The sequence below is a fragment of the Podarcis erhardii genome, assembly GCF_964252035.2.
Source record: "Podarcis erhardii genome assembly, chromosome: 2".
NCBI classification, from domain to species: domain Eukaryota; kingdom Metazoa; phylum Chordata; class Lepidosauria; order Squamata; family Lacertidae; genus Podarcis; species Podarcis erhardii.
This window is the reverse complement of record NC_138498.1, coordinates 39,307,684-39,331,223: the sequence shown is the minus strand read 5'-3', so window position 1 is coordinate 39,331,223 and position 23,540 is coordinate 39,307,684. Positions and strand designations below refer to the sequence as shown.

The 23,540-nt window shown below is 40.3% G+C and overlaps 1 protein-coding gene across 10 annotated transcripts in view; it reads right to left on the bottom strand.

Moving 5' to 3' along the window:
- Positions 1-1,950: 1,950 nt before the first annotated feature.
- The window catches only part of MAP2K4 (mitogen-activated protein kinase kinase 4), a 45,457-nt gene continuing 23,867 nt past the window's right edge, over positions 1,951-23,540 (bottom strand). For 6 of the 10 annotated variants that reach the window (XM_081848739.1, XM_081848741.1, XM_081848742.1 and 3 more), the window contains 10 exons: positions 22,655-22,750; positions 15,268-15,442; positions 11,835-11,954; positions 10,411-10,530; positions 9,750-9,801; positions 8,950-9,077; positions 7,321-7,398; positions 5,569-5,717; positions 3,652-3,697; positions 1,951-2,958 (listed from right to left, as the gene is read on the bottom strand). In XM_081848739.1, the coding sequence (XP_081704865.1) occupies positions 2,845-2,958; positions 3,652-3,697; positions 5,569-5,717; positions 7,321-7,398; positions 8,950-9,077; positions 9,750-9,801; positions 10,411-10,530; positions 11,835-11,954; positions 15,268-15,442; positions 22,655-22,750 (1,078 nt within the window). In that variant the 3' untranslated portion in view covers positions 1,951-2,844. The remainder of the gene's footprint in view (positions 2,959-3,651; positions 3,698-5,568; positions 5,718-7,320; positions 7,399-8,949; positions 9,078-9,749; positions 9,802-10,410; positions 10,531-11,834; positions 11,955-15,267; positions 15,443-22,654; positions 22,751-23,540) is intronic. The other 4 variants (XM_081848745.1, XM_081848746.1, XM_081848747.1 and 1 more) reach the window with 1 other exon arrangement.

The window sequence follows — 23,540 nt, the reverse complement described above, 5'->3', positions numbered from 1 at the left end:
GAAGTCCCCCAAAACATACTCCATAGGGTTGGAGGAACTCTTCAGAACAGTGCGTGAGATGGCATAGGAGACTGTGGGGGAATAACAAAAAGCACACCCCTCCCCATTCTACTGATGGAAGCTCTGCTAGATTAAAAAGCTTGCAGTCAGCATGGGGGTACCACTGTGTAAAATGCATAGACAGGAAACAAAGTAATTTGTTCAGGGGAGTAAAAAAATTGTTTAAAGGTCAAACAATGGTCAGGATCAGCTGAGCCTCTTGTATTTCAGGGGCACCCCCTCAAAGTCCCACCATCCCTTTTGGTCCTTCTTGCAAACATCAATAAATAGGAAAACTTGGCCAGAGAAAGATGGCATTTTTAAATTTCATTTTGCATTTATTGATTTCCCCATCATCATGTCTGACCTTATAGCAAGATCATATTCAGATCCTTGATTTATTACAACTGACCTGCAGGCGGGGGGTGGGGGAGAACCTATTACATTAACACTTTGATTCCATGTAAAGTATTTTAAATAGAAGAGGATGTCAAACCAGGAGAGGATAAAATAGTTGGAAGCTCTTAGAAGCTATCATGTTGTCAAACTCCATTTTACTTACAGACAATAAGGCAATATCCCCTGCACATCAGCTTCTCAATAAACTTTACATTTTTTTCTATGGTACAAGAAAAAAATTAAACCAGAGCTCACAATGTACAGTTCTTACACTATTTTCACAGCTTCTGAACACTATACATCTTTATAAACATATACTGTAATATAAATGTTGCACCCTTAATATATCAATCTATGATTAATATGCTAGAACAGTCAGTTTCTCTCAGACATCCACTGAGCCTGAATAGGAGCTACCTCCATTTGCGGTTGACCGAATGGAAATGCGCTGCTAACGTACGTGAGAATAGAATGCAAAATGAAGGGGGCTCTAATTACTATTCAATTTCCAGCAGGCACAAAGAGGAAAAGCCAGGAGATATGCATATAGAGTTTGGGAACATCTGGATGAGGTTGAAAATCTTCCACCTGAGTGGATTACAATAAATAATTACTACATTAAAACAGTCCCAACCAGGGACTTTCCCTACCATTGGGCAAGTGAAACAGCCGCTCAGGTGGTGGGTGCTTACCTGGCAGTTTGGTCAGCTTCTGCACTTGTCATTTGCCTCAGGCAGCAAAATGTCTTGGAATAGCCCTGGTCCCAACTGGTTCCCATTTCAATACATTATCTCTTATGGTGTTGACCAAGTTTTTGCCCCCAAATCCTATTAATCAGCTGGTATACTAGAGAAAATTAAGTTAACTGGTTATAGTAACAGGGTCTTGTTATCGCTGACCCACTCAATGGTAAAGCTTAATTCCCTTACAATTCTAGTATTACATGTTAAATAGTGACAGTTACTGAGATTACAAATAACTTTGGATTTTAAAAAACACCACTTCCTTCCCCTTGTGACTTAGAAGATAAGATCATACTGGATGCAGTTGAGATGACAATATAATTGTTTAAAGGGCTCCCCCACCCCACCCCCCGGTCTGGCAATATAACCTCTGGGTTTCCTTTTTTCTGTCACATGCATTTAAGAACTTAACATTCCAGTTCTCTTAGTTACCGTTGTGTTAGGAAATTCTTCTAATAAACGAATTCATCCACAAAATGAAAGCAAACATATTTAGCATCCTCTTTGTAATGATTTTGGAAGCCCAACTATCCAACTGATGGGGATATGGGGAGCTTATTTGATCTGATGGTTAATATCAGAAATCCAAGTCATACCTGGAGCTCTGTGGGAAGTTTCTATGCAACTGGAAAACATGAAAAGTTTGATGGAGATAAATTACAAATAATTATTAACAATGTAAAATAGCTCTTCACAACTGCGACCTGTCCCATACCCTTTCAATGGTGAAAGTTTAGCCATGAGTTGGAAATCAGGGGTCACAAGCCAGTTAAATTCAACTGAGTAGTTTAATAATTCCTCAGGTAAAAGTCTTATCTCACCAGGTAACAATTTACAGGACACCTAGTTCTACTGAAGAGTGGCTTGCTTGGAAAATGAAACAATACATTATTCTCCATGAGTTCAAACTCATACTCTCATGAGTTTAATTGTTAGCTCCTTTCAATGCAATGCAATGCATTTTTATTTTTATTTTTTGGTAAAGACATAGTCCATTTTACATTATCACTTCTTTCTCCCTCCGAAATATGAAGTTCTGCTGAGCCACAATTGTCTTCAAAACATACTGTGACTGAAAAGCAACAGAATTTCAAATCAATTAATCTATTGCACTTTGTGAAGAAATATATTTATATATATATTTATATATTATCCCCTCTTTGCCTTTGTTGGCTTCAGAAGGTAAAAGTAGCTCATTTGGCTGCATAAAAGTTTCTTTCTCCCCAAGCAGTTTATGTTCAGAATCAGATAGGCCAATGCCTAACTTCCTTTCTTTTATATTATCTGTAACAATTGGAAGAGTTTGAGAGAATAAAATCATTCCAGTAGCTGCTGAGAAGTCTCTGAGTCTAGAAATTAACTTTAGGTGCTATCCAATCATGGTCAACAAATAAAATGTTACTTATTTCCATGTTTTATGAATATGTCCACAAAAAGAGCAAAATGAGGTCTCTCTTTGACTGACACTAACACTGTGATCAGGTATTATTACATGGATGCACTTTATAAGTGACAATAATATACAGACAGAATGGAAGAAAAACACCAACATTATTGCACATGGTGTCTGGGCGAGCGTTAAAACACTGCAATACGGGGTGGAGATTCTGTACATCTTGCTTTTTCTCAGCATTTGCACTAGAGTTTTGATGTAGCAGCAGTATCAATCGACATACATTGGAGAGCTCGGAGTCGTTGGCATTTGATCCAGGATTTTACAAACATAGCACGCAACGTCCACTGTTCGCTCCTCATACATTAGGATGAAGGGATGTTTCTGGTAGAAGAGAAGGGAACAAAATATAGTCTCACTTTTGGAGCACAGAAGGTGCCTCCAGAAGACGTGTGAGCTCCCAAAGGTACTTCCATGCAACTTAACACTTAACAGGTGTTATAAGTTGCTGCGCTGAGGTACCAGCTCACAAGATTCAGTAGAAGGGCTCCAAGCATCAACATGGGCATATACACACAGAGAAGGCAGGTGGGGTACAGTACATCCCTTGGCCTTACGTTTGGGAGGAAATGGATAATTGGTGAAGCAGACAAATCCCAAAATCAAATTTTAATTATACCAATTAAATATGTTGTGCAATTGCAAAAAAACTTTAATTCTCTAGATACACAACACAACCCCTGAATGAACTAAATGTGGGCTTGCTTCATTGCTCACCACAGCAAAAGACAAAATAGCAAGCCCAGTCTCACTGTTTGCACTAAACAGGTAGAATGCAGCTCATATCTCACAAAATGGGAATAGCAATGGGTGCTGCTACAGAATGCCCAATAATATCTGTTGGAAGCTGCCCAGAGTGGCTGGGGCAACCCAGTCAGATGGGTGGGGTATAATAATAATAATAATAATAATAATAATAATAATAATACCAAGCTTCAAAAGAGTTAAAAGTCTTTAAAGTCCTTAAAGTCTTAGCCAGTTCTAGTCTCATGCATTCACATATCCCATCATACTCACCAGAAGCTCCTTATACTTTGGCCTTTTGGACTCGTCCTTTGTAAGGCTAAAAAGATCAGTAAGAGGATTAGGGTGACAGAACATTAGCAGAAAAACATCTGAAAATAAGTGTTGGGCAGATAAGACACTGCACATTGTCAGAGTCTGCAATTCTATCGCATGAATGCACCTATATGGATGATGATCATCATTAATGGTCATTTAAGTCACCTCTCTGTCCAAAGGCTGTGGCTATAAAACCAACTCATACAGTGATAGTGACCTGCCTTCTCTTTCACCCAGGGCAGTCAGGTAAAGAAATAAATGTTAAAAAGAGGACAGGGCTTCTGCAAGCTGTATAGGACTGGGAATTTCAGCAGATGAGCCACACAAGACAAGATGCACTATTGAAATTCCTCTTTCTACCAAACTATGCAGAAGCCCTGGACACTGTATTTTCACCTTTGTACTGCCTATTAGGCTCAGAGTATGTTGTAGATATTGGGAATCCCAGGACTGTTCTTGGTCTGCAGGTAACCAAGAAAATGCTGCAATATAACCAGAAGCACTCTGAAGTCTGCAACCTATCAGTACGTCTCTCACTCCATTGTTTTAAAATTCTGAATGCAGGAAGTACACAGCCTTTCAACAACTTCCTGGCATCAGGGAAGTTTCCTTTTCCTTCTTTCTCAAGACCTGTGCAGCATGAAATTAACCCTTCATAAACAAACACAGGGGGATTCTTAAAAAAGATCCTTCTTGCACTACCATAACCAGCCATAAATGAATATAGAGAGCTCAGCAGAGAGGAAAATGCCACAGTTGCTTTTCAAGGGCCTTGTCTACTTAACACAAAACCTGCTCCCTACCTTTCTAAGGAGGAAAGCACATCACTGAACTAAAGACAGTCTGGTCCTGCCCATTTGCCTCTAAGAAATCAGCTCAAGAGGCTAATTAACTGCATTTTAAAAACACTGCAGAAAAATGTCAAACCAACAGGTGGCAGCACATCAACACTGTAGTGAATTTGAAGCGACTGTCTTACTTTAATCAGTTTGTAAAATGTACATTGATCATTCTCCTTTAAATACCACTCCTCCGCTTTCTCTTTTGTGTGATTATAGCCTCAAAAGCAATTGTTTCATCTTAAAGGTATCTTTAACTATTCTAGCTCCTGCAAGGCTCCAAATCACCACTGATGTAGACTAATATACTAAACGATGTTAAGTTGCTCACATAACGCTTCCTGAGCCCATTCTGGTGTGCTAAATGTAACAAGAGCAACCGACTCAGATCCACTTCATTTTATCCACAGGACAATGTAATAATTGTGCTGCAATGAGGCAAACACAGCTTATCAACATTCATTTAAAATATCACAGCTACAAATCTGCAGGTAGGCAAACTCCCAGCAGGAGGCACTACAAAGATATATTCTGCAGTTTACAGTGTGCACTCTATTTGATGCAATCACTGCTCCCTCTATCATATATTGAGGAGGCAACAACAAACGGATCTCCAAGATGTAATTAGGGGCTACAAAAGGTCTTGCTACAGACACAGCCTGAGGAAAGGCCTCCCTACCATCCCAGTGCTATTTGTCAAGTGTGAGAAGTCAGTAAGGAAGATCTGCGTTGCCTTCACGTTGAGTGGCAACTCAACTAGGGAAGGACATGTCTAAATCTCTCCAAGCCACCACTTCCATCACACATGCAGGAAATGTGGCATTAATTTAAGGCTTGCAAGTGGCTCTTCATACTGCAGCTTTCTCCACCCAACCCACTTTCATCCTCAGTGGAGGGAAAATGCACCATTTCCAGCAACATGAATACTCTTGGATGTTGCTGCCACATGCAAGTTGCTGAGGGACAGAGTTGGAAGCCTGAGCCAGAACCACTAACTAATGCCCTGAAGAGCCCCAGAGCGAGGCATACTCACCACAAGTTGACAAAGTTGATAAAACTTTGGGAGAACTCCCGTTCCTCTGAGTTACTCAGCTGTGGTGGGTCTCCTTTGACTACTTGTGTCAGTTGATCAAATACACTATTCCATTTGGGATAGGGGAACCGTCCTGTGGCCAGTTCATACTACACCGAAAGGAAAAGGAACAACATGGGCTAGATTAGCCATTGTAAAGTTCATGGGGGCAGGAGGCTGAGAACGAGGATTCTCCAAACAAGCCCCACCAGCAGAAGCTCTGTGCAAGGTTTCCAACTCCTTATGATTTAACAATAGCAACCCTCCCAAATTAGCCAGCTGAAATCAAGAAAGCTTGGGGGAAAGCAGGAGATGGCTTGTACCTGAGAAATAATAGTTCCGGTACTCAAAAGAGATTCCCAGACATAGTAGCAACTTAAAAGAGCTCAACCCTCTGCATCCTAATCCCCCCTGCTCCCCACAAACATTCTTTTTTTCCTTGTCTTTGCAGCTGGATGTATTCAGATGAAGAGCCCCTTAAACACACTTTACCATTTGTGAAAAGCCCACAAGTCTGCTTTCCACAGATAGGGGAGAAATTCTATCTTGCTGCTGTAGAAGAGCTGCAATGCTTTCCACTTCTTTTGTTAAAAAGAAGAAGAATCATACGAGGGGTGCAGGCAATTGCTGGGGAGACAGAGTGGGCAACTTACCAGCTGCTTCAATTAAATTTAAAATGTTCACAAAACAGCAGGCAAGCACTTGACCTTTAAAACACATGAAATAATAGTGTGTGTGTGTTCTGCATTAACCCAAGCCCCTATTTTGCATTTGTCTCTGGTTGACGGACCTCAAGCTTCCCATAAAAAAAGCAGTGGAAACAATGTCTACCCATTCCTCATAAACATACTAGTCATACCTCGGGTTACAGAAGCTTTGGGTTATGCACTGCGCCAAAACTGGAAGTACCAAAACAGGTTACTTCTGGTTTTCAGTGCTTGCGCAGAAGCACTAAATCGCGCTTTGCACATGTGCAGAAGCGCCAAATTGCAACTTGCACCGTGTGCAGATGCGGTGCTGCGGGTTGCGGATGCTGCGGGTTGCGAACATGCTTCCCGCATGGATCACATTCGCAACCCGAGCGTCCACTGTACATGCTAGGGCAGGGCCCAGAGGCATTCCAGGGAACTGCAGGAGGTGGTAGCTGGAGTTCCTGGTTTCCCCCTTCGATACCATTGCCACCTGTCCCCACCCCTAGTCAGCTCCACTTTGGGGGTGACTACTAGGCTAATGCTAAGGGTGTATGTGCCCAGAGAGGGTACCAGCCCCTTCGAATCTGGAATTGTCTCTGATTAGACCGAACCCTTGGTTTCTACCTTTCTGCTTCAATACACTCTTCTCCACTCCTACTAAGTTTGCTTTCTTCAGTGGTCCAAACCTAGGAAGGCTGGGCGTACATTGGCTCTAAAGGGGCAGCAAGGAACAGATTTCCTAGCTTAAAGCATGGTTCTTTTGAGGTTTAGCATGCATTGCTGCCCCCTAGTAACAGAGTAAAGTCACTGCTGATAAAAAGTAGCCACGGAAGCCAAACTGCGTAGCAGAGGAAAGCTGAGCCAGGTCTGTTATTCAGGGAGGCAATGCAGGCCCTATCACAGCGTACATGTTCACAAGAGTAATGCCAGTTTAGCTTTTACTTCTCCTAAAGCTGCTTCACAAGCTGCTTTAGGGTTTTATCTCCAGCAGCATGCAAAGCCCTTAGCATTTCTCACTTACCAATGTAATCCCTAAGCTCCAGACATCAGAGCGGACATCATATCCTTGCCTGGATGCACTGGGGTCTATCCTCTCCGGCTGAAATTAGAGGAAGAATATCAGTTATATAAGAAAAAGACAAGAATTTACTGAAGTGGGATATGGAGAAGGATTCATTTAACACCAACTGTCCCTTCCATGATCCTAATCCTAATGCAGGGCTGCATGTACTCTATTTAAAGCAAATCAGAATCCTGCAACAAGGTATGAATTATGCAAATGAAGCAAACATTAGGGGAGATTTAAGAGATTCCTTTTTTACCCACCCCAAAACTGCAAAGACTGGCCTTGAGGGGAAATCACTGCAGCTATCCTTCTGAAATTTTTGATTTCTCACTAGTGAAGGGGTAGGAAGGAATTGGACTTGGATAAACACTGAGCCAAATTAGGCAGCCCCTTAAGCATCTTTGACTGAGGCGGACTGTTTTCCAAAGTACTGAATCTGGAGTCTGAACTGAAAGCCCTTAATATGAGTCTTCTCAGGATAATTAGATCCCATGGTTCCCGCTTGGAAGCCATGGACAATTATTATATACAAGTTTCATCACGGTGAAGTATTAAACGTATTTCAATGTTTCAGGTGCCTAAAGTCTAGATATTATTCTATATAAAATTACCCTCTTATTTTATTTGTGCATTTTATGATGTTGTATTGTTAAGATTGTACTGAACCATTCAATCTTTTGCAGCACTTTTGTCCAGTCTGGTTCTGCTTGGCAAAAGCACCTGCTATTAATGTCACAACTCAAGTGTATTAGTCTCACTTGGCTGGTGCCAGTATTTCTGAAAGAATATGCTTTGTTTCCCTGTTATCTGTGGCTTTGAATCTGGCATAACTTCTCCTTAAAAAAACTAACACATCCAACTAAGAACAAATGGCAAAAGAATCTGATCTGTATTTTTGGAAATCTTGTGTAACCATCTGTCTGTTATTTAAATGGCAATAGGGGGCATCCCTCTTAGACTAGTCAATTATTCTGCCACATTCGGGAACTAAAGCTGTATTTTATTGATCCGTGCTACCACAAGGCACCAACATCCTCATCAGAATGTTACTAAGTAATTCTCAGACTTAATTTACTCAAAAGGAATTTCACTGAACTGTATGTTCCCCGTTTCCCTGCACCTTTGTATGGTAACCATCACGGCCCAAAATGTCCTCACTCTATTCCCGAGCCTCTTCTTCCCAGGAAAAGCTCTGGTAGGAGCCACAGGGTTTTACTAGCTCATTATAGATTCCTCCTACAAATGACCATCTAAATGCAAACACATAGAAAATGGATGCTTCCAATACCTTCACCAATAGAGGGACCAGGTTACTAAAGCATGAAAGAGATTTGATTACTGCAAGAAAAGCTGTTCACACCTTGGGTGTGCAGTGATGTAATGTACTAAGATTAAGCTGGAGAAGCCTCACATCAAGCTAACTTCATCTAAGTTTTAGCTTGTGAAGCTGAAGAATGATTTCAACCTCAGCCATTCATGTACAAAATATTTACCTTCTGCCTTTACAACAGAGCAAGTAAAAGAAAGGATTCCATTTCTATTCGCACCTCACCCATCACATATAAGTTTTCAAATCCCACTTACTGCCATGTAGGGCCGGCAGCCAGCATCTCTGGTTTTGGCAATGGAGTCTACAAGTTGTCCACTAATGCCGAAATCACAGAGTTTAATATTTCCGTTTCTGTCCAGAAGAATATTGGAAGGTTTAATATCTGCAACAGATGTGGGCAAACAGAAACATATTTAAGCAGATAAGCTGCAACCAAAGCACTTCAGTTTCTAACTGCTGAAAGTTACATAGCGTCAGACACAAAGTTATGACTAAAGACAGCAACTGCATGTCACAGAAACTAGTGTCACTCCCCCTCTGGAATTAACAGGAGAAATAAATCAGGAACCTGGATTCGAGCTTGCTTCCCATGATATCCGAACTCAGGATCTCTGTTTGTTGCTCCCTTACAAACCAGGATCACTAGCCAACCTTAAACCATGGTTTGTTGTTGGCTTACAAATCCTGGCTTGTTAAGGATTAACAAACTAGGCACCTCAGCCAACCAACCAACCAACCAATGGCAGCAGCTTTGGTATGGGAGAAACCCCCTCCCATAGGACTATGACCCTGTTCTGCACACAGAAACTTGTGACTTAAAAAATGTAACACCCAATGAGTGTTGTCAATTGGCTCTGTCCTAATGTCAGCCTCCAACTGGTAGCCCAAGAGAACCAAAACTCACACGGACATAGTGAAACATAAAATGATCATGTGGAATACCCCAAATAGTTGGCTCACAAATGTATTTTGCATAATCTACAGGCACGCTCAGGAAGAACTGCGCGTGACAGGCATACCACACAGTAAGAAAGACAAATCCAGAAAAGCCTACCTCTGTGAATGATTTTCAAGTTTTCTTTTAAGTGGTTTAGTGCTTTCACAGTCTAGGAGAGAAAGAGAAATTTTATTGAGAACAAAAATAATAGAATGCCTCCTATTACACAATCCAAAGCCAAACAATTTAAAGATGCATCTCAGACAGCTTATAAGGCAGAAATGCAGGCGCATCCCTTTAAACATTTAATAGCTATACCATGTTACAGTGTAGTTAATGCAAACAAAATGTGATAGAAATGGTTGTGTAAGACCATGGTTTGTTTCCCGCTTGTGCTAGCAGGGGCCATGGGTGGTGCTGGGATAGGGGGCAGTGCACTCCCCAACCAAGGAGCTCACCCCCACTCTTGCCTCCCCGTTGCTGGACTCCTGTCATTGGCATATACTGCTATTTTTCTTTCAGAGATCTTAGCATGTGGGACACAACCCACCCACCTAGAAGTATATTTTCTACTTTCTGTGCCCCTCCACCACCAGAAGAAAAAAAAATTCTGAAGCCGCCCTGGCAGAGACTGAGCAGTAGATGGTAAACCATTAGGTTTCACAGCAACAAGCCTAAATAAGTCAAATCATCTCCCACCTAGATCCTGGATTTGAAAATCTAAGCAGAAGTGCACACACACAAAAAAGGCAGCAGTGAGAATAGAAGGAATACTTACAGCTAAAGTGATTTTGCCTAGAATTTCTTCTGGAATAACGTCATCTAATACACTATATACATATTTGTAAAATTTATCAAACGAGGTAGACATGAGCTCCATACAGATCCAACAGTCACCCTAAGAATAAAAAAGCAGTAAGCAAGACATGTTTTATTATTGTTAATCTGAAATACACATATGGGGTGGTCAATGTGCAACTCTTGCTAAGCTGTGATGGAAAGGGAAGCATAGAAAAGAAGGTCCTTGGACATACAAACCAACACCGATGCAAACCTTTGCCTTACGAAGAGAGACAAAGCAGAACATACATATTTCTGTGAACAAAGTTCAAGTTGGTCTGCCTCACAAAATATTCTGCTTCCTCTTTTGTCAAATTACAATTGGTCTAATCAATTACCGTATATACTCAAGTAAAAGCCGACCTGAATATAAGCCGAGGCACCTAATTTTACCACAAAAAACTGGGAAAACTTATTGACTCGAGTATAAGCCAGTTCACCACACCACAAACCTCCTAGTGGGCCGGAGAGTGTGTGTGCGCATGCGCACATGGCAGAGGGGGCTTCTCTCTCCCCCCCAGCCCCTCCAGTCTCTCTGCCTACCTAGGGTGCTGCTGAGAGGCAGAGGCTGGTGGCAGCAGCGTCGGAGGAAGAACGAGCAGCCCAAAAGGGCTGCTTTCAGGCTGCTCATTCCTCCTCCACCACCACCACCAACAGCCTCTGCCGCTCGCAAGGGCAGGCACAGGAGCCGTGCTTGGCAGAGCAGTGGCAGCACGAGCGGCGGCAGCAAACAGCTTGCTCCGACGAGGGGTTGCTGAAAATGCGCTCCGGTGGGACCCTCATTCGAGTATAAGCCAAGGGGGGCTTTTTCAGCATAAAAAATGTGCTGAAAAAGTCAGCTTATACATGAGTATATACGGTAGTTAGGTGGCATGTGACATTCGAATACAATAGCAATTGTCCACCCCAAAATACAATGGCATTGCATTCCTCGTGACCCCTGGAGTAGTCAGATGCTTACTAGGCTTCTCAATATCTTGGGCCAGCTATTATATCTCAGTTTAACCTACCGGGCAGGGTTGTTGTGATAAAAATGGGGGAGAACCATGTGCACCATCCCAACCTCCTTAAGAGGAGGAATGTGATAAAAGTGAAATGTAATAAAAGGTAGAAAGTTTGAAAGCCACAAGTGTATAACACATGATTATAATGAACCTTTTGAGAAGCACTGAAATGAAATAGGCATTTTAGAGATAAAGCAGTGCTAACGTTTTCTTTACATGCATCTCCCCCACCAAACTAGTTTACCCTTGCAAATTGTCTACTGCCTGCCCTTCAGTTAATGTGCTTCATTACCCATTAAAACGTCATAAAACGTATTAACTAAATCTGTTACAAACTAAGCAGATTTTGAGTGCCCACCTCTCTGAAGAGTGCTCCATAAAACTGAACAATATATGGGCAATCACTACTTCGCATAACTACATCCAAATCCATTAAAAGCTGTTTCTGTTCCTTTTCATCCACTGTCGAACGAATTCTCTGAAAGAATAAGAATGGAAGAGATATCATAATTAAAGTAAACAGAACTAGCTGTGTTTGCATGTCACATTAATATCTTATTATGGGCTCACCCACATGAACCCATGGGCTTTGACATGTCATCTGAACCATTTTAATCAGCTCAGGTGATTTTTAAGAAAAATAAATAACCTCTAACCTGTAAGGAAGGTTAGGCTGAAGAACAGCAACTAGCTCAAGGACAACCAAAGAGTTACATGCCTGAGGAAGGATTCAAACCTGATCTCCAAGGTACTAGTCCAGAAGTCTAACCACCACACCTTGTCCAGTAGTTTAGGATGATAGGAAGACAGCAAGTTGGGGAAGGCTGACTTATGCTATCATTATCATGCGACGATCCATATTTGAGGATGAATATTCCCTTTTATTAGGCAGTATTTTCTTCAGTTCAGGACTCAATTCATGGGACACATTCCAGCCTAACAAAAACATTTGAGTAGGCCGCAGTGCAAGGCTGGCCACAGGTGTGGCTTGGAGAGGAAGCATGGTCTGGAAAGATTACTAAGGACCATATTTGGTCCCTTGGCCTAAGGTCCCCCACCCCCTCCATAAATAATATGACACGTTGGTAGCCAATCTGTGACTAAGGGCCAAACTGCATGGCACATTAAAAGTGTTTTTAGGCACTGTGTCATGTCTCTCCTTTTAGAAAAGTCAACTGCAGTGGATCCTAATCCTAATCCAGATTTTGATCCTTTACCCATTGCTATTTTCTAGGCAACCTCCTCCAGTACTACCCACAATTTGCTATCACCTTCTGGGGCAAAAAAGCTTCTGTATAGAGTGATTTTCCAGGGAAAACAGTGCAGGGCTAAACAGCTAACCTCTCTTCCAGCCCCAATCGAAAATCAGCATGAACACCCACACCCCTGTTTTTCCTAAAGAAAAAGGCCAATTCTAAGCACACAATAAAAAAAATGCTTTGAACATTAGCACGTAATGTGGCCCCAAGAAGACACTTTACAAAAAATATCCCCAGTTATAGCATAACAATATGGATCTCTATATGCTAACTGTTAAGAGTAACAAAAATACCAGACCCTCCCCCACCAAACAAATGCTAACCAAAGCCACTTGAGAAAGTTACAATAGCAGGCATGGGACGGTTCTGCTTTGTTCTGGAGACACTATGCAATTCTTCTGGGCACAATTATTCTACAGCTGTAAAGCCATTACACATTCCAGAGTAGAAATAGTAAGCAGCTCAACTGTTTGCCTAGGAAGTGATGAGCAGAACAGAATGATCCAAGTAAAGAACTGCCTGTTACACAGAAGATGAAATGGGAACTCTAAAACACAACTGCAAATATAACACACTCCATCTGTTTCTCCTTTTTCCAGTGTTTCTTAACTCTCTGGGCAATACCTAAACTGCATATAGGCCAATGCCCTCTAACCTTCACAATTCCCTTCAGCTTGGAACTATTCCTAGCCTTTGTATACAATACATTATCCAATCTTTGTATTCCCAAGGAATCCCATGACCAAATATGCAAAGCACTTGCCATTGTGCTCTCCTTGATTTCAAGAGCGCTGCAAAAACGCAGTTTATCTCCAGAGTTTTCTGACTTTGCTCCCATTTTCTTATCCGGAATTCCTCTCCTAATATTTCTTTACCATATTTCCCTTTCTTCAGTGGCTGCTGGTATCTGCCTGACCTTCCTGTTTTCTGTAGAATTCTGTCTATGGAATTTTAGAATTATTTCTTTTCTTTTACTTTTCTTTTACTGGCCATCTATATAGAATCTTTTTCCAGCATCATTTTACCATAAAACAGCCACCTACTATCAAGACTTCCCACAGAAAACACAAGCTGAGCACAAATCAAGGTAGAGTGATCCTGGGAAGATCAAACTGGTTCCAGTGATTGTGGGAACCTCCAGAAAAGCATACCTGGGGGCGGGAGGAGATCGTCCTGTATGGCAAGCTGAGAGAATCATTATAATAGAGGAATGCTGAATTCCTCCCATAATTTATTATTATTTAGTATTTATTACTGAATACATGGGAATAGATTAAACATCAGCATAATAACAAAGTTTGAATATGGCAATTGTGTCTATCATACAGATAAATGTATGACAGTTGCTGAGGTCAACGTGGAAGTTATGTGAATCCTTAAATGTTCCAAGGACCCACTAAAGATGTATCAGGGAGATGCAATATGATGTGTCTCTCAGGTAGCCTGTCCATTGTGTTTACAAATGTCCACCTCTGCATTCATACTTTGTGTGCTGTACTGCAGCATACACAAGCGAAACCTGGGTAATCAAAGTGTGAAGCAGTCCACACTGGACGCAACTCCTTGTTGGTACCAACCTATTTACTTGGTAACAAACCTTAATTTGTTGCTATAGAAAACCCAAATATTGACCCGCAACAGGACTCAGCAGAGGCATGGCTACACAGAAAAAAATATGGCATGTGCCACCCTACAAATTCAGGGAGAGGAGGGAACAAGACAGAATGGATTCCTTGCAGGCCAGAAGTCACTTATGTAGCTCACAGACACAGATGCTGGAAAAAGCAGGGTGAAGAACATTTAATATTCCATAAAGCATACTGGTCACGCCCTCTTCTACTCCTATTATACTTGATGACTAGTGGCCTACATGTTCTGAAACATGCCAGTATATTTGCTGATAACTAGACTGAGTACAGGGCTCAATTCTGCCTTCACTTCAAGTTATTTTATAGCTCAGTGTTGTTAAAAGAGTATTACAAGAAATGAGTGGGACGCAGGTGGCGCTGTGGTCTAAACCACTGTGCCTCTTGGGCTTGCCGAATGGAAGGTCGGCAGTTCGAATCCACATGATGGGGTGAGCTCCTGTTGCTTTGTCCAAGGCTCCTGCCAACCTAGCAGTTTGAAAACACACTGGTGCAAGTAGATAAGTAGGAAAAATGAAAACTACTGTAGCAAGGCAACTAGCTTGTTTCACAAAGGACCCTGACCTGTCCACTGCAAAACTGCATTTAAGAATAATAAACCTGAGCTGTATTTTAAACCAGGAACCTAGAGATAAAGGGTCTCAGTATATATACAGTGTTTGTGTTAAAAAGAAGCTTACGTATATTAGATGTTCTCCTTAAATTTTATAACCCATAATTTTACAAACCAGTTAAGTATTTAATAACACTAAACTACAAGGCAAAATATACAGATAGCGGGGGAAAGCAAACAACTGCTGAGCGCAAGATGGATGGATATTAAATTATCCACTATATATTGCCCCTGCAGTTGGAAAGTACAAGAATAATTACGGGCATCACCTACTTTAACAGCCATAATTTGCCCACTTGGTTTGTGGACCATTTTGTTAACAGAACCATAAGCGCCTCGTCCAATTTCTCCAAGATCTTTCAAGTCCTCCGCAGTAAAATCCCAATGTTGTTCAGGGGAAATCTTCAATTTTCCTGATGATTCAATGCTGTGTGTTCTCAGTCTCTCTCTGCCAAAAAAAATTGGGAAGGAATTTTGCCACATTTTATATCAATTGAAAACTTTCTCTCTCTTACAGCACTGATTAAATGCATTTATACAGAGTAGTGAACATAAAGCTAATGCAATAATATACTTTCCATGAAGGATCTAATCTAGATGGAGGTAACAGGGCAGGATACTGTAAACAATTGCACCTAAAGCAACTAGATTTTTTTTAGCTATTAATCAAGACCATCTGTCTCTTATATTACAATAACTGTATGTCTATTTCTGTGGTTGTTTATAAATTCCTGCATAAAACTGTATTATATTCCTATGAAATGCAGAAGGATAATATTAGTTATGCTACGTAACATAAAGCAACTACATTCTTCTAGAGTTAAGTTTAGGCTGGTGATTGTCTTTCTCCTTTTATTGCCTGCATTGATAACACCATAAAGAAAACCCATACCTGTGGCTGTTGGTTTTCCGAGAAGAGTTTATAAATATTAATAGAAAACAGAAAAAATGAAGGGATCATGTTAACTCCAAAAATACATGCAGAGCCAATATTCCGTCAGTGTATTTTTGAAGTAAAAGAAGATTAGTCAAAAAGCCACAAAGCCGCTGGTGCATATTTTAAGGCTAGAAGAAGTGTGCAGAATTTTGCGTCAGTAATAAAGGATCTTTTTTACATTGGGTCGAACAGACTTCCACAGCTGTGTTAGGTTTCTTTTCTTGCTGACAAGTGGTTCTGCATGAAGAAATACAGTTTTTCTATTTTTGTCTTCCAATATGAACAGTGTTCATCTCAAGACAAATGTGAAAGTCTCCAGTATCTTCTACCCATCACTGTCAAATGTTTGAAAATGAAGCTTACTTGGTAAGAGGAAGTTCTCAAAGAATTCAGTAGGATTATTATTATTATTACTACTACGCATGTTTAGGATTGGACTGTTAAACTCTGGGCTCCTCAGCTGCAATTTTAGAAGTGCTTCATAGTTTTAAAGCCCTTCCTCTCAGCCCTGAACCAAGGAACTTGTCAAACCTGATGGCTGAACATTTAATGTGGATATTTGTACATTTATCACAAACTGTGCATTATGGTAAGAGCAGAGAATACTTCAGAAGTAATCACTCAAGTAAAATTATGGGAAATTAATCAAATTACTTAGTAACTCAACAAAAGCACTGCAATACTAGTTTTGGAATAAGTCCAAACATGAATTCAAGAAAGACCCTCTAAAACCAATGAAAGAATACAGTGGTGCCTCGCAAGACGAAATTAATCCGTTCCGTGAGGCTCTTCGTATAGCGTCTTGCGAAGCAAGCCCATTGACAGCTTAGCGGATTAGCGCTATTAGCGGTTTAGCGGCTTTTAGCGGATCAGCTGATAAGCGGCTTAGGGCTTAGGAAAAGGGGGGGAGGGAAAAAACCCCGCAGGAACTCGCAAGACATTTTCGTCTTGCGAAGCAAGCCCATAGGGAAATTCGTTTTGCGAAGCGCCTCCAAAACGGAAAACCCTTTCGTCTAGCGGGTTTTCCGTCTTGCGAGGCGTTCGTCTTGCGGGGCACCACTGTATTAGATAGCAAAAAGGCTTGATCTAAGGCTTTTTAGTTCCTAGACACTGGCTCAATTCAAACAGAGCCTTGGGCATGTACACACCTTCCTCCCCTTGCACACTGTTGCACATCCTCTTTTGTGGCAAACCAGTTTGCAGTTACATCCAAAAGGCAAAAACATAGTTTGTGCAAACCAAAGTTTGTCTGCAATCTGAAATGCAAACCATGGTTTGATCATGGCTTACAACTGCAGTTTGCCACAAAAGAGGAAATACAGAACGGTGCAATACAAAGGCTTGGCATTACGTAAGAACACCAATTTCTGAAGATGATGAAGTAGCTCTCCCCCTTTCTCCATCATCCCCTGATCTTGGTATGTCATCTTTAATATAGATTCAGCTATACAAGATAAATATAGAGGCAACATAATACCGAGCAAAAAAATAATCTATCAGCATCTCTGAATTCCTGTCTGTGTCATAAATAAACCACCTACAAGACCTTTCTACAAAATGTTAATGAATGAAAAAGGAAAAGAATTTAGAAGCTGAGAGAAGCTGAAACAAAAAAGAATAAATAGAAATTCAATTGTAAGCTTTGCCATTTGCACCTGCTAAAGATAAAGCAATTTGTCTTAGAAATCACATTACACAGGTGTTGGGCATTAATTGCTCCCAATCTTCTAGCACATTGCAGGATACTGGTAATATGAAATACTTGTGCTTTTAAATAAACCTGAGAAAAAACAACCTATAGGGAAACAGACACCCCAGATCCTACAAAAAAGTAAACTGATGTTCTGCTAATTGTCTTCTGCAGCTACAAGGCTGAACATCCAGAACCTGTTTACAAAAACATAAACTGCTCTCAAAGTCTGCTACTCCTAGGATACTGAAAATTCATACAAATAATATTGACATCATCATAGTATGACTAATTTTTTGGGGGGCGCATTATGGCTAGTTACTTAAATACCCCAAAATAACACACATATAACAAGAGCATAGCTCACCATCTTGCTAAGACAAGATTCCCAGGACTCGAACATCAGTGACATGTCAAAGAATTCAAATGGCTTGTCCCCACCCTGATAACCTTAGGATAGATGTGGCCAAACTGTCACAAGCCTGAGCTGCTCAGCTAGGACCCCGCCTCCCTCTAGGTTAAGTAATGAATAAAACAATATCTAACAGGTTTCCGTGGAATTCCAATATTTTTATCTTAAAGTCAAAGGCAGATACCGTTTCTGATTCTATCATTAATCAACCCTTCAGATACCTAGGTGAAAGGATCATTTGGATGCTTAGAAGATCTGCCTAATTTAGTTGTGTGTGCAAACTACTTCCATTTTCCTTTGCATACAACCAATTATTAAAATTTAAATACTAAGAAATTAATTTAGCTACCAGAAGCTTTTGGTTTTGATAAGGAGGAGAAAGGAGAGAGAAGTCATAGTAGCACTCAAAATACAATTATAAACCAAAGTATACAAAAGTAAATCAGGGTTCTGTCCACAGCGAAGGTTTAAGTCAATGTCACTATACATCAACACAAATCCATTTAAGGTTACTGTATTTAAGTAACACCAGAACAAATCCTCATTTTCAATATGTACTGTCCTTTTGCTAGGAAAGCTGCAGGAAAGCAGAGCTTAATATATATACAACACATTTCTGTACCACTCTTAACATCATTTTAGGGTGGTGCACAACAGTGTTTAAAATATACATATCAAATTTAAATTAACATTACTGAAGAATATCCAACAAGGGAGAAAAGTTCAATTCTGTGCCTCATGGTGTCTGACATCTACGAGAAACCACTGCACAAGATTATTCAGTGCTATGTTTTTGGAGTGCTATGTCATCAGGAGTTGATAACACCCAACTCCAACTGTGTATAGGCATGAGTACAAAAGTACCAAGCCACATAGAGGGACAGAAGCATGCATGCAAGCTTGACCCTCAGTGTCACTGCACACTCCTCTTCCCTGCTCAGTCTCCAAACCTTCCCATCTTCTATAGGGATTCTACCCACATTCACTTGTACATGATTGATCACGAAGAGAGTTGTACTTGCATTCACATGAGGAGAATTCCTACACAGACCTTCCCTACACAAGAGAAGGTCAGGGACTGAATGAGGGAAGTGCGCATGATGAAGTTGGGGGCAGGACCCAGAATCCCTACACAATTTGGTGCTTACATGTTCAGACAAGAACCTGAACACCTCTCCCATCTCTCATTTCCATTTCAGTCCTAACAGAATCAGTGACTGAGGCTGGTAATGCATTGCATGGAGCTAAAGGAATTTAAACCTAATTCAGACAAAATTAGTTGGTTAGTGCAGCTGCTGGTTCACAGCAGACCGTTCTTTTTCTATAGGCATATTGCCTGTTTGTTTTATTGTTTTTAATGTTTCTGACTCTCTGGAGGGGAGTATTTCATTTTTTCCATCTTACCTTCTGCTAGAGTAAGCCATAAGATTTGGGGAATTTACAAGGATATACCTCAGTTTCTTGTAGAACGAGAACCATATGCTAGTTAATAAGGCCAATCTAGAAGGCATACAAGTTGCTAGACAGCTGCTGAAACAGAACTCAAAGGTTTAGGACAGGTATACAGCTCCAGCTAAAACCCCCAACTTTAGCATTCTTGTTCCAAGGATGATAAAGCTTTAACAAACTGTTTGTGACTCAATAAGAAATACTGACAGGGCAATTATGCACAGAGGACTTCTGTACAAATGCACCTGCAGGTGATCAGTGTTGCCAATCACACACTGCCCGTGGGATCCCAGTTCTGATCACTACTGTTCCACACAGACTAATAGTACTGGGGGAAAGAGCTGTTTTTATGGTAATACCACAATAGCTCTAAATCCTCTTATCAGAAATATCATACGTTAATGCTTCCTGATTGTCACCAATCAGGGCATTATGTAGAAGGGGTCCTTGTGAATGAGAGATCTATGAGCCCAGGATCTCTGCGGAGTAGTAAAACCTTAACAGCAGCATACTGCAAGGCTACAAAGCAATATTCTAGTACATGAAGATAACACTGCACTACCTTGCTCTTAAGGGTTTGGAAAGCCAACTGGATGGAGGGCAAGTCTCACTACAACAGTTCTCAGAATTTATAGATTAACAAAAGAAACCAGTTTTAATTCTTTCCAGGTCTACAGAAAATAAGTGTACGTGCTGTTATAACAGTACACTTTGCAACAGACAATGGAACAATTAGTCAAATCTATGGCAAAAGAACATTTTAAAAGGCCTTCATGCTAAGGGGGCAGATTTACCATGAAAAGGAGTGCTATGGAGCTTGAAAGCCATTATTGCAACACCTGTAAGTGCTTACGCTAGTAAAATCATTTGCCACATTTTATAGTATGACAAAAAAAATGAACGAACTACCAGCAACTGAAAGGACACAGAAATAATTTCACAGGAGTGAGACCATCAACAGCCAACAATCAGAGACAGTATTTCTTTCCCAAGAGGCAAGGCATCTAGTAATATTGCTGCCCTGGCAAGACAACATGCACTCTTGAATCCTGCTTGATCATTCTTGTTTGCTTTGCCCAGAATTTCCAGCACTGGCACAAGAGGTATTACAGATGTGCTGGTAAATGACATCCATACTGCTGCAGATGCCTAAAAACTGAAGCAGAAAAGCTTTGGGACAAAATTGCCTGTCCCTCTTCATCACAACAAAGAAATATATCAAACGATGTAAATGCATCCTGTAAGCATTGCCACTTTTCAAGGCAAAGCATCATAGTCATGTCAGGAGACCCCAATCTCTGCAGAGAATAATCTTATGCATGGATGCCCAGGGAGCAAAGCCAGTGATGTGCCTGATTCCATATATATATATATATATGGAATCAGGCACATCACTGGCTCTGCTCCCTGGGCATCCATGCATAAGATTATATATATATAATATATATATAATATATATAATATATATATAAGATTATATATATATGGGATGACATAACAAAATCAGTGATTTGAACTTGATGAGTCCAATAATCTGTTTGCGATAGCAGAGTAGTTAAATTGGAATCTACTGACAGATCCCTGGGTGATGTGAAGTAGATTGACAAAGACTGGCTTTCAACTGTTGCAACAAAATGATCCCTGTGGAAACCAAGCTGGGGGGGGGGGGAGAATGATGTATGACAAAGTATATTTTTGTAAGGAAGCACTAGAGGCTCTTTTCAGTTCCAAAACTTAAAGGCAAATTCCTGGACTTAACACACTTCAATTATAAGTTTATGTCTTTTATACCTGTCTCCAGTTCATGGGGTCTAAGGAAAATAACAAAGTAGTCCCCAGAGGCCTGCAGTCTGCTACCCCAAACCACTAAGTTACAATTTCACATTCAGCAAAAAATATTTTAAGGAAATAGATTCTCTTATTATAACTTTTTATGGAGTTTTAAGTCCGATCTAAAATATGGTATAAAAATACAATTTCCTTTATATGAGGATTGGTTTAATTTCCTAAATTACAAGTTTAACTATTTCTTGTCAGTGAGTATGAGGCAGGGGACCTTAGAGAAGACTCTTTATTCTCCTGGAAGGGTAAACATGGAACTAGCACAGTTATTTGCATTGTTTGGGCGAGTAGCTTTAAGGTCACACCATTTTAGTTACCCAGAAATGTACTGCATTGCCTGACTCAGAAATTTGGACCTGATGAGCTGCGCCAAATTGATGAAAATACTTGATTTTCTCAGAATGTTTCCGTATCCTCCACGACTCGCTATAATGTTATGTTAAAATGTTTTAGAAGTACTCAAAGCCAATATGAATTACTTATGAATTAAGAAGATTCAGAACAAAATCTAACACCCGTGCAATGGACGGCAACTCTTCAGTTGCCTTGGGACTCATCTATACAGCTGCAAATAAAACATTTTAAGTGTGTTTTAAGTGCAATATACAATGTGACACTAGTTGGTGATGGCGAGCCTTATGGAAAATTCAATGTATTTTTTAAAAAAACACTTTTTAAAAAGCGTTTCCAGAACGGTTTTTATAAGTGTGTAGATTCTACCTCAATTGTGCCTCAGGCTTACTTCACCAGAAGCATACGTTTCATTTTCACTGGTCCATTAATTGTTTGGGGGGGGGGCTGTTTTACAGATCAATAGGTGTTGGAAGTATGGCAGCTACAAAAATGAAATAATACTTCACAAAAGACAACTTGATTCACAGGTTTTAGAGCTGTTCTATCAATGAAGGCTTTTGGGAGGCAATATGCAACAACCTTATAACACCTGCATCAACTCCATCCATTATGGTCAACCATGCTTGAGAATTAAATATTTATGGTTTTAAAAGGAGAGATTTTTGTAAACTAATACTGAGTTACCCTCTGAATACCAGTACTCTTTTAAAAAAATACACTGTCTTTCTAGAGCCAATGACAGTCAGCTGGGACAGAACATTGGGAATTGCTAATACGAATGCAGCAATAAGCTTTAAACAATAATAATGAAATATATGTTGAAAGTATTTAATAATTTAAATATATATATATTAATTCACTCATAATATGACAAATTTCTGCAAGGATCTATATTGGTGTTCATGCCTTTTTCTTTCTTTTGCTTTTTCTGTTATGAAAATATCTGACAATGGGGCTAACAGACAGTTACGCTTACTGTAGCCTGCTGGAAAGTTTCACGATCATCTCCGCTTCTCTCCTTTTGAAAGTGAACGGGGCAATGTGATTACTACCCATTGTTGCTTGTGTATCACTTCAGCCAGGAAAGAGTTGTAAAAATGACAGGAAAACACAGTGCTGTTATCACATGACACAATAACACATACACACATAGTAACTGAAAAGACAGACTGCCTTTTATATACAAAATGAGCACATTTCAGTTCCTTGTTAAGGGCTAGTCTATACCTCTCTTTTTGGAAAAAGGAAAAAAAACAGTGTGTGGCAGTTCATTTAAAGCCTTTTTGAACCACTCATACTAATGCATGAAAGCCATGAAAGGCTATAATCCGCTTCCACCTTACTTGAGAGTAAATCCCTCGGAAATAAATGGGGCTTACCTCCAAGCAAGACCATTTAGGAATAGCATGCCAGCCTTAATTTCAGATGCAGTATTTCCTTTTGTCCTATGAACTACATACCTGCAATAAAATTGCTAGCTAAAATCAACTAATTAGTGCCACTGACCTTCTTTGTCACAATTTGCTACATTGTTTACCACTACATTGCTTCATCATATTGTTTTGATAAAGGTAAATTTCTTACCTGAAAACTAGTGCTTGTGTCTTGGATCCACCAATCAGGAGAAGTAACTATTACCCTACTTATTTAGATTGGAGTGAACTGAATTCTTCCCTAAGAAACTGGAAGAGCTAGAAGCTAGCTTTCACTGTCCACTCTGTGATTGTGTGAGGAACAAGGAAGTTTCTGGATCCGAATCTCTCACAAGTATTTCCAGGTAAGAAATCTCCTCTTCTAACACTAGCAAAACCTACCCCTTTGCAGGGGCAGGACAAACAGGGGAGGAAGATTCAGTATGTTTA